Source organism: Stylophora pistillata, chromosome 9 (assembly GCF_964205215.1).
Source record: "Stylophora pistillata chromosome 9, jaStyPist1.2, whole genome shotgun sequence".
In the NCBI taxonomy this organism is placed as follows: domain Eukaryota; kingdom Metazoa; phylum Cnidaria; class Anthozoa; order Scleractinia; family Pocilloporidae; genus Stylophora; species Stylophora pistillata.
In genome coordinates this window covers 25,869,620-25,881,528 of record NC_142527.1, presented here as the reverse complement: position 1 = coordinate 25,881,528, position 11,909 = coordinate 25,869,620, and the positions used below count along the sequence as shown (strand labels likewise).

General features: G+C 38.1%; 1 protein-coding gene across 1 annotated transcript; it reads left to right on the top strand.

Moving 5' to 3' along the window:
- The first annotated feature begins 852 nt into the window (after positions 1–852).
- LOC111327924 (inner nuclear membrane protein Man1) lies at positions 853–11,448 on the top strand. The gene is made up of 14 exons (XM_022932240.2): positions 853–1,708; positions 1,978–2,036; positions 2,724–2,802; positions 3,309–3,391; positions 3,950–4,032; positions 4,666–4,808; positions 5,282–5,383; positions 6,750–6,852; positions 8,212–8,374; positions 8,672–8,705; positions 9,450–9,537; positions 10,001–10,109; positions 10,226–10,304; positions 10,538–11,448. Exons 1-14 carry the CDS (start codon positions 874–876, stop codon positions 10,717–10,719), a joined length of 2,142 nt encoding a protein of 713 aa, XP_022787975.2. The 5' UTR covers positions 853–873; the 3' UTR covers positions 10,720–11,448.
- The last annotated feature ends 461 nt before the right edge of the window (positions 11,449–11,909 follow it).

Here is an 11,909-nt window from a genome sequence, read left to right as displayed (position 1 = left end):
TACAAATATCACGTGATATTTGTACTCGTCTCGCCCGTTATTTGTACTCTACGAAGGACGATTGGATAATAAAACAAATTTTTTGCCCGTTTTCCATACAAAACTCTAATAACGCTTTTAAGAAGCTTTATCAACAGCCAAATTGATTCGTTTATCACATCTTTATTGACGGACCTTCGGTTCTAACCTCTTTATTGGATGTTTCTTTTTGTTTATAGAATACTTTCCTGTCCTCGCCGCGCCTAGGCAGGCATAATTTATGTACCTCTTGTTTATGGCGTGATATTACTAATTGAGGTGTCGGGTATCAATATGGTGGATGGGTTTACCTGATCTATTCTTGGTTAACCAGGAAAGACAAGTTGGCGTTCAAACCTCGCTCTTAGCATGGCACAGTCTCCAACTCAAAGCTATGGAGATTGTATTATTTAAGACATCATTTTACCGATGCAATCTGCTAAGGAAGTCACTGTTTTTGTGGAGGATAAAAAGAATGCGATCTAAAAATAAATTTGTCTGCGAGTACGTTGTATTTTTCGGGCACTACTAGGGTCTTTTCCGGTTCAAGGGCCCGTTTCTCGAAAGTCCCGGTGACTTAACGATCCCGTCAAAGGATAGGAAAGCAGGTTCTGGCACCCAAACCAGTCCTTTTTGTTTCTTTAGCTGGTAGTTTTAAAAAAAATTTGTAATCCCCATCTTGAATGAAAACAGAACAGCTTTACGGGCCCGTAAGTGACAGGGACTGTCGTGAAACTGACCGGAGGTAACAATGTACGTAGGCGTGCCTATGGCTAGAATGACAAATGTTCAGCGGTGCTGCCCAAAAATAGCTCTTCATAGTGTAGCCAGGCCTTCTCGACGAGTCTTTAGATAATGGCGGCCTCAGACGGTGATATCTCTGACGCCGAATTGCGCCGCCAGCTTAAGGCTTTTGGTGAAGAGCCCGGGCCTGTTACACCCTCTACCAGGGGCTTTTTACTTCGTAAATTAAAAAGGTTACAGAATGAACAAAGGAGCAATTTGACGCTTTCAAAAAAGTCATCTCCCAAACGATCGACTCAGGCCCGCAGGTCGTTACCCGCAACGAGAAATCAAAGTCCGTCGCGTAAGTTGATCGGATTTTCTAGTGACGAGGAAGACGCAGGACCGAGTCATTCAAGTACTGTAGTTGATGATAGCAGGGCTAGGCGTGAGGAAGAAACGTCGTCTAGTAACGTTTCCCAGAGACGCGGCCGGTCGAGGTCGATCACTCCAACGAGGAGAAACAATTTGAGGTCGCGCTTACCGACCGCCATCGATAAGGGTAGCATTACTGAGAACACGTTAGATTCCACGGATGGTGTTGATGGGGAATTTTCAGATTCCGATGCGCAAATCTATCAAAGACCAAGAAGTCGAGTTGTTGGTGCAACTGACTATTCTCGTCCACCCGTCTCGACAAAACGCGTAAGAGCTCAAGACGAAAGTGAAGGATCAGAAACTACGCTTTCATTCACCTACGGAAGAAACAAACATTTCGCTACTACCGAATCTAAACTGAGCTCTTCACTTCAAGAGAGACATACTGGAGCCAAAGGTGCAAAGAGTAGCTCCTCTTGGTCATCAATTGCCAAAATCTTTCTCTTGATAAGTGCTATTTGCATTCCCCTTTTGTTGTATGCGACCTTCAAGGGCCACTCAAGTGAACAAATGATCATGGCAGACTTAGGTGAGAATATCGTCGTAATATCGCCTTTTCGGTTTTGTTTCATCACCTAATCAGCCAATCGTACTTTGTACATTGAAGTATTTCTGCAATTTATATACCACTCGTTAGAGATAAATGTATTTCATTTCGAAGTGTACACACTTATTAATCGTTAAAAAAAATAATGCTCTAATTTTAGACCGATTGCTGTAATGGTGGTTATTATTTATTAATTAGTTTAGTCACTGTTTTTTGCGGTAAGACTTGTTGTTTTCATTTCTTTTCCTTAGTTAAACTCACAGTTTGCAAAGATAAAAATTCACTGGATAAATATATGGAAAAACCTCAGGTAATATGTGATATACAATATGATAATTGCTCTTGAGTTTGATCTCTTATAGATTAGTTAATCAATACAGTGTATTGTATTTGTCACTACAGCTATTTTTTACTCTGATGTCTCCCACATTTGAATGTTGAAAATATGATTTCTCGGTGTAGTTCAAGCGTAAGTGTTCGATTACATATTTAGTTTTTGATAAAAACTCCATTCTTTTAGCTAAATACCCAGATGTGCATATAATTATACCGTTATTTTGTTTGTGAAGTTTTAATGACTGGCACGATGTGATAAATATCTTGTCTGATTTCCAAGGTGAATGAAAAGCAATAAAGTCACTATTTGCCCTGGACTCTTTGAACAGTGCTTGTAGCAAATGACAATTTCTCTTTTTGGTTGATGACAAAGCTCAAGATTTTCCTTCTTGACCTTTTTAACTCCCAAGATCTAATTATTAATTTAACCCTTCTAGCTGCTACACATTTCCTTGTGAATTAGTTATAAGAATTTGGTGGTAGTTGAAAATAACAACCTCTTTCTGATCAGTTTGAATATTCTCATTTCTTGTTTACTGGATTATGTAATGAATGTCATAGGGAGAAGTTTCATGTTAATCCCATCTGAGAGTTAACGGTAAATTTGTTTACACTATTACTTTTCTGTTTTCATTCTTATTTTCATGTAATTGCTTTGTAGCATCTTGACTGTGTACCATTAACCAATATCAGCAAGGGATATGTAGAGTTGCTGTACAAAAGACTTATTATCAAAGCAGGTGAGAGAACTTAATATCCTCTAGAGGTGAGTGATTAATATGCTGTAGATGCTATTAGCAAGCTGGGCCATGTATTTAAAATTTAGGGCTCAAACTGTGCCCAGGGTGGCTCTGTTTTGTATTTATTTTAGTCATATAAAGCTCTAAATCACCTTTTCATGCAAATGTATGGATGGGTTCCAAAATCCAGTAAGGGAAACATAAAGAAATTCTTGGGATCAGTCACCTACAACAGAGAGGCGTAAAAATTCTGGGTTCAGTTATGTATAGGCTCTCTAGCAGATAAATCACTATCCAGCAGAGTTGCATTAAAGGTACTGCACCATCCACTGGACAGGGATTAATTTGGTGGATAGTGCCATCCGCCCCTCAGAGAACCAGTATTCTGGTACTCCAGGGAGTATTTTCCAGCAGAGCCTTCCATGTAAGTGGAAAAACTGTTGATTTTGTTTTCAGGAAAGTCAATTGTTAGAGAGTTCCAAATATTATTTTATTTTTCCCTTAAGGTTTATTTGAATGCAAAGATCTGAGCATGAAGAGTAGAAATATGTCTCTGGGAGAGTTACAAGAACAAATCAAAGAGGATAATGTAAGTAAAGATCAAGTCTTACGTGATATTTGTTGTCAATGCATAGGACTGGTAGGACTGTTTAGTTTTTTGTTTGCCGTGAAGCAATAGATAGGTGGGCTTATGATGGCTATTTTTTTTTTGTTTCATGAAGGAAATTGTTTATGTACAGCTGTAGGAAAATTGTTGGTGTTGTACAGGAAAGGCTGGAATAAATTTATTACCAGAACATGTTAAAAGTCTGAAAACTAACATTCTCAGTGACAAACTCATCACAGAGTTGACCAATTAAATGAAGATGTGCAGGAGATGCAGTACTTTTAACTTTAGAAGTACAATGTAATATCTTTGTGTGTGTTTGTTGTGGCTTAAAATTCTCAAGTAAAAAACCCATGTTACTATAATTTGCATTTTGAGAATTCTGTATTTGGAGAGTTGCTAGTTTTGTGAGGTTTTTACCATCAGAATTTGTGAGCAAACTTTGAAAGTAAACACTTGTGTCAGGGACTAACTGCTTTTAGAAAGTCACTGCTCAGTGAACTTAATGATTTGCCAATTATTACTTTGACTATTTTACAGCCTTCAAGGGAGCCTAAAGATCAGGTTCGAATACTTCGTACCACACTACAGCTGATTCTTGATAACCCTGATTGGAATTTAAGGTAGTGTAATATAATGACATGTGGTGGTTTTTGTTGAAGTTCTTAAGAACGAGCCACAGAGTGAGTTTTGAAGCCTCCAGAGGAATGTAGATGACAAAATTGAGAACCTTCAGTAGTTTAGTCCAGCACTTTCACAATTCTTTTTAGCTGATAATGTTTTTAAAATTCCTATAACTTTGAGCGACTCTATACACCGAATGCAAATATGGTGTCCAATTTGAATTGCCATTGTTCTGAACTCACTAGCCTTTCACACGTAATAATCCTTTTGTGTTTCCACGTGAAGACGAGACTAGTCAGTCCAGAACAATGGCAATTCTTATTGGACGCCATATTTACATTTGGTGCATGATGTTTGCAAGAAAAAATGTTGAAATGCTGCAAAATAGATATTGGAAAGTCTCTTGAAAAAAACATCTGATAGATGGCTAAGTTACCTGAAAACATTGAGGCATTTGCACAATTTTTTCTTTTTTTTTCTTTTTTTTTTCCAGGCTTTATTTTCGTTACTGCTTAAGTGGTGTTCATTACTGTGATGATCACTTTCACCTTGACTGGTTAATCTGCAGGTCAATTGTATGATATTTATATATTTATAGTCTTAATGTAAAATATATTGTATGATCTCATTAGGTTGTTTAACAATATAAGTGAGATGACACATGATAATAGAAGTGTGGCCTGGATTGATGCATCAGTTTCTGCCAAACCCATATTGTGTCGCATCAAAGAAGCAGTATCCCGTTTGGCTTATCTCTCTCTGTTGATCAGCCTTGGTGAGTAAGTTGAAACTACAGGAAAAGGTGGTAGATTCAGACATTGCAAATCCCACAGAAGGTGTTTCCTTCTAACAGAGACCAATTTCATAGATGAGGTCTTAAAGTGTTATCAGGATATTTTTCAGGGGTGATATTTGTCAAGAGTAAAGGTGCCTTCAAATTTGATGAATTCTTTGCTCAGTTAGCCAAGAAGGCCTAATGAAGGAGTCTAACAACAAAACTATAAAGCTTTGACAGTGCTCCGCTTTCAATTTAGCACCATTAGTGTGGATGTCTAGTTTACCATTCAAGTGATGGTGAGACATGCATGGAAAACAACCTTACTGGGTTATTGGCACAAGGAAATGTTTTTGCATCTTTTCAAGAGCAAGAATGGCAAGTTCAGACATAGGCCACATTTAACTGATTTCAATGCCAACTTTTTCTTGTTAAAAGTCGACACCCCGTTCTTTTTTTTTTTTCCTCTCCAGCCATTGGAGGATTGATGATTGCATACTTTATTGTGCGACAAAGATGGAGAAGAGAGGAGGAAGAGACCAGACTGATGTATCAGTTTGTGGAAAAAATTATCGGTGGGTACAACAGTTATATCATTGAGTTTGTTTTTTCTACTCTTCTATCATTGAGTTTGTTTTTTCTGGCTGGACCAACACTCAAGGTCTTAAAATAATTGAGAAGAATTTGCTACTTTTCTATAACATCAAGAAATGGTTAGATATTCTAGTCTTCTCGAATAGGGACGAGTAAATGGAGGTCCCGTCTCCTGCAGGGTTGGGGTAGGAGACGTTAATTTCCCACACACGAGATTACTGTGTGATAGATGTCCTCCCTTGGGGTGGGATGGTGGGATGTACAGGCCCCCATTTAAACCAGCTTCAAGCTGAACTGGGCTGGCCTGTCTAAATATTGTAAATACATACATACATAACATAGGCTTCAGGGCTTTTCTATACACTTGCATTTCCTTGAAATGAGGTATTTCCGTAGTTTAAGCGATTGATTTTCTTGAGTTGTTAATTTTTTCTTTGAAATTTGGCACATGTTACCTAGCATATTCACCGCCTTAGTACCAGTTTGATGTTTACAAAATTTTAATGTATTTCCAGAGTCACACTAAAGTATTTGTATGACTGAGTTTTAGGGTAGTGTCAAAAATACCATGAATACCTTTGTCATGTTCATGAAAATGTTGCTCAACTGAAGGGCAAGGGAAAATCAATTTATTTAATTATGTATAAAGGCTGATAGTTTCGAAAGAAACTGTTTGGGGCTGCGTCGGTGGGAGTAACGAAATAATTTGGATATATCAACAAAGTTGAAATGGTAAATTAGCCACCATAATGATTACAAAAGCTGACGTTTCGAGCGTTAGCCCTTCGTCGGAGCGAATAGAGGAATTGTGGGTTGTGTGTGCTTTTAAAGGCAGAAAATGGAGCTACGTTATTTTTTAATTATGTAGCTGCTAGCATCTGTGGGCAATATGAAAGGAATGCTGGGTTATGATTGGCTACCTCCACAGGCTAGATGGGCCCATCTTGTCTGCTTGCAATTGCCTGCTTTAATGCTTAATTTCATGGAGCAGACTTTCAAAGGTGGTTATTTTTGGACAATGTCAGCATTGGAGCAAAAAGCAGCAGAAGACAAACAAAATAAATGAAACACATAAGACTCTCACAGATTTATTGCCCTCTTTCTCAACTTTGTCTCTGTCCATAAAAATGCAGAAAAGAAGTTGGCTAATATCCAGCCATCTTAACCCCACACTTGTGAATAACACATATTTAGATCTATTTGAAGAAACCACTTTTTATTGTTTCATCCCCCAGATTGACTGCTTTCGCATACAACTGAATTTTATCTTGTTAAACAAAATTGAAACTTACTTTAAACTGTTTACAAACAAGCTAAAATTAACAAACTCAATTTTTCCACTTTAAGACATATTACAGGAACACCATGAGGCCAGTAAAACTGAGAAGAATTTGCTGCCATATCTACCTATTCCTCATGTAAGAGACATGTTAATACCTCCAACTGACAGGTTAGCCAACAAACAATTTAATCTAAAATAACTGAGGAGAATTTTGCTACCTTTCTATAATATCAAGAAATGGATAGATATTCTAGTCTTCTCGGATAAGGGCGAACAAACCGTAGGCCCCATCTCCTGCAGGGTTAGGGGTAGGGGACGTTAATTTCCCACGCACGAGATTACTGTGTGGTGGATGTCCTCCCTTGGGGTGGGATGGGTGGGTGTTACACAGGGCCCCATTTAAACTAGCTATTTGCTAAACTGGGCTACCCTGTCTAAATGTTTGTAAATACAATACAATACTTGCTGTCAGGTAGTTGCTTTGACGAATGGCATAACGAAGGACTCAGAAGTTCAGTTTAGTTTTGAGAGTTGGCTCGGTGGTTGTCTTGCACTTTTTGGGAATTTTAACCCTTTCACTCCTACAAGTGATGAAGACAAACTTTCTCCTTATAAAGTAGGAAAGCCACAAGAATAAAGATAATATCAATTAGGGGACTATTAGTTGATCCAATACCAAATTCTCTAAACTTGCATCATAAGAATTGTACAGCAGAGAGTAAGGAGAATTGCTGAGAAGATCTTGAGATCTAAAGGGTTAAGGTATCTTCCTTTTTGTTCCTCAGTAGCCTCATGGTTAGCATGCTGGATGTCCATTCTAGAGGTGTGGGTTCAATTCCCGGGCAAGTCATACCTCTCTCCTCCCAGAGTATAAATGCTGGGTTGTCACTTAGCACTGGCTGCTGGTAAAATTTGCAAAATGAAAAAGCGGTGATCTCTGGCTAGATTTTTGGCTGGTGATTGCTTGGTAAAGTACAATGGGCACTTCCAAGGTTACACCCTTAAAATCGTTCACTACCTTTGAGCTGCCTCACTTGGAATTTCAGCCGGCAGCTTAATTTCTTAGCTACAACCCTGTAAGTGGGTGCTGATAAATAGCGTGACAAAATTCTGGTTGGCAACCTTGCAATGGACTGGCATTCTATCCAGGGGGGAGTAGAAATATTCCCAGTTGCTTTATATGTGTGCTGTGGAAACCAGGATAAGCTCAATCTGGATGAGCCACTTGGCTCAAGTACAAACTTGCTCCTTTAACACCCAAGATCTGTCTGTTAATTCTCCCCTCTAACTGCTTTTGCATTTCCTTTTAAGTTAGTTACAGGAATTTGATCTTAGATCAAGAAAACTGCTTCTACCTGATAAGTTTGAGTATTCTCGTTATCTGTTTGTTGGATATTGTTAGGATATTATAGGGAGAAGTTACAGGTTAATCACTTCTGGGAGTGGAAGTGTTAACTTACCTTTATACCTCGTTGTTATTGTTCTAGTAGAGAATCTACTCTTTATGTTCGGTTTCATTTTGAACAGACAGAAGAAGTTTAAAGCATGGAATAGAGCAGTGAGGTTTTTGAGTGCAAATGAATCTCGCATTCGCGTGGAAAGTCAACGGATCGCTGGAGAGGATTTTGAAGTTTGGCGGTGGATCCACATTGCTACACCCAAACCTCACAGCCCCAAATTGTCGCTCTCAGTAAGTGTATTTCCTATGCAGAATGCAAATTTTTAAATTTGTTAGAGGCAGTGATTGAAGTATTTCAATGTGAAGGATCTAGGAAACTTCGGCCATCCTCCCAACCTATCTGATGGAGCATTAAAAGTAACCACAATTTTCACACCCTTGTTTTCATGGGCAGTACAATAATTTAACATTTACAATTGAATTTTCAAACCTTTAAGAAGAGGTACTTGAGCTTGGCCTGGTTCAGCTGTAAAAAAAAAAGCTGTATCTAGCGTGCTTATCTGAAACTCTTTCATCACTTTCCTGCAGGGCACGAAACATGGCAAATATTGGCAAGGACAAGGTGAGAAAGATATCCTAGTTTCGTTTCTGGTAGCTTTTCCAGTGAATGCTGATCAGAATCAAGTGATGAGATTGCAGCATCAATCTGGCCTGCATACTGAGCTAATAACTCACTATATCTGTTTCAATAATCCGCAAGTTGTACTGTGGAGAGGAAGTCCTCCATCTTTACTACGCATTTGCGTGTGTTCTCTTTAACTTGGTACTACAGAATCCTGAACCTTTTATCCCCTGAGAGTGATGTGCATCCAGTTTCTCCTTACCTCCTCACAGCTGAATCATGTATTAAGGTCATGAGATTAACGGAAAAGATGAGTAACTAAAGAAACTCCAGTATGGAGAATATGCATACTGATGTTACCGTGTAAAGGTTAATATTTAACAATTATTCGACAATATTTACCGAACCTGAGGCGAATAATTGTTTTAGTATAATTCAGAGCTGATCAACAGAGAAATTTCTAAAATCGTAACATTTAAGCGACATTAACATTTTATTTTAACATTTTATATAAACCTCGTGGAGCGGTTTATATAGCGTCATTTAAGGAACCGCTCGACCAATCAAATTGCTGGAAATTCTTTGCTCGGCTTTGAAATTATACTAAATATATTTATATAATGGCACTCAAATGATCTTTTTTTCTTACTTTGAAATCTCTGACTTAGCTTTTTTGCTTAAGAGATGTTTGCTCAAAATGTTTATGTGACGGAATCCTTTTTTAAGTAATTTTTCATTTTGCAGCATTTGAAAACTTCCAGTCTGCTGTCAATCCTCCTGTGATTAGTCCAACACCCTGTTTGAAAATAAGGAACATGTTTGATCCTGATATGTAAGTACAGCACGAACAATTATAGTTGTTTCCAGTGATTATTGACCGAAAATGATTGTTTAGAGCGGGGTCTTTCTTTTTTTATGGTATTACTGTCTTGGGCTGGCTTTTCATTACAAGATCGTGTTTTTTTTTTTTTTTTTTTTTTTTCATTTCTTAGTAACCAAATTTCTTATTTTCCATTTGAAATTGTCCAGTAAATTTTTCAATAAATATTTTATATTCAATATGTGTTCACGTCTCCAGCAAATCGTCTCCCTTGCTACATTATAGTAATCAAATAGAGTTTTCACCAACAAGGAAGATGTGGTTGAGTAAGGTTGCAAAATTTCAATTCCATACCTCTCATTTCTTTCTGGAAATTTCCAAAAGAAAACGAGGCGCTAGACACTCCACTCCAACATCTCCAAACTTCTCCATTCCTTCATCTCTCACCTCGTCAATTGTATGTTGACTTTTGTAGTGAAACTGAAGATGGCTGGCATGTTATGATTGAAGATGCCATATTGGAGAAGTGTATCGAGAATGGAGCAGGGGTTGTTCACATAGCTGTAGATAAGAGTTCCAGCGAGGTACGATACATCGTTTTTTTCCTTCGCAATTTTTGTGTTGTTGTTCTTCGTATGTTTCTTATTGTATCTCGTGAAATACTTGATATTGATTTGCACCCGTATATTTATTATTTCAGGGATGTGTGTACGTCAAGTGTGATACACACAGTTCAGCAGGCCTGGCCTTTCGAAGTCTCCATGGATGTTGGTTTGATGGTAAGTTTTGAAGAATACAATTTAAGGAAATAGTTTACTCTCTTTTGGTACCTATACCATACGAATTATGAAGATTTACTTTTGATGAAATAAATCTTTATTGAGAGATTATAAAGGGATCCGTTGGAAGAACTTTCTCATTTGTCTCTGGAATTTCGAAAAGAGAGCACGCTATAGCTGCTGAGAATTAATCATTTTCCCTCCTAACGCTTGGTTTAAACTGTGATTTGCAGGTCGTCTTGTTGCTGTCAAGTATCTCACTTTGAAGCGCTACCATCAGCGTTTCCCAGTGGCTCTGGAAGCCACCGAACGACTGAACCCTTCTGGATCTTCTCCCTCATCTCTGATAACGTTTGACCCAGATGAAGCAGGAGATGAAGAAGATATTAATGATTCTGATATCGAAGTTTACTGAACTTTTAGTTTTGTGCCACCCTCGTCAATTTATTCGGGTTGAAAGCGGTCGCTTAAATTCACCGTTCCCATCTTGAATGGGAACTGATTCAGACGAAGAGAAAAAAGATAACAGTCGTTGCATCCGTTGATAAAACCTGCAGAAAAGGCGGAATTGTCTTTCCTTGTTTGGGCGCGTTAAAACAAACTTGAAAGGCGAGACATGCGTGATCGGAAGAAGTCGGTTTTCTTGAACTCCTTCTGTCGCGCGTGATCAGTGCTCGCCTCGCGTTTATTGCTGCTCGCCTGAATAAGGGAAAAAAAAAACAATTTCCGGTTTTGTGGGCTGGTCTGTATTTCGGTGCACGAGTTTCTTTATCGTAGAAGTTATATTGAAGGGAATATTTCTGCTTTACTAGCGCAGCGCGTCTCTTAGAAGGCCACGGATGATCAAACACACAAAAAATCGGTATTCTTTAGGGGAGAGTTCTTTTATCGTAAGCACAATTTTATAGTGAATTGACAGCAGTGGTTGCTTACATTATTTAAAATCTTCTGATAAACGGCGATTTATTCAATTTAAATTGAAACGTTCCTTTTTTTTTTTCATGAACCTCTTTGTAGTGTAGCGTGCGGGTAATTCATATATTTTTGAATCGAGATCATTGATTTTGCTGTAGTTGCACGCGAGCACAATTATGTATTGTAACGTGAAAAGGTACTTGTAATATTCAAAGTTTTGGTGACAGAGTCTTCACTGGTAGTTTTTTTATCTCCTTGAAACTCTCACCGCAATCCTGTCAACGAAAAGAAGGGTGATGGTTCAATCATTTTTCCAGCAATGATTACTTTTATTTAAGTAGGAAAATGATTAATACCCGACTTCAAACGTTCTGTAATCCTTGCGTCTTCCTCTTCCCAACAACGCTGTCTCACTAAACGGCCTGTGATTCAAATTAAAGATTGGTCAACTCCAAATAGAAGACACCCATAGACTTCAAAAGCGTGTTCTTGTGGAGTGGGGCGTTAATTCAATAAATAACAGACCTAGCAGTTGTAGGTTTATTGGTCTTATAGTGATTCTTTCAGAATTAATCTATAATTACCAGTTATTATTTGAGAAAAATCGATGAAGGAATATCGAGTTAGCAAAACCTCAAGGGTGAAAATTAAACAAAAGATGGACTACACACTTTCTCAATCCCTTTTCGG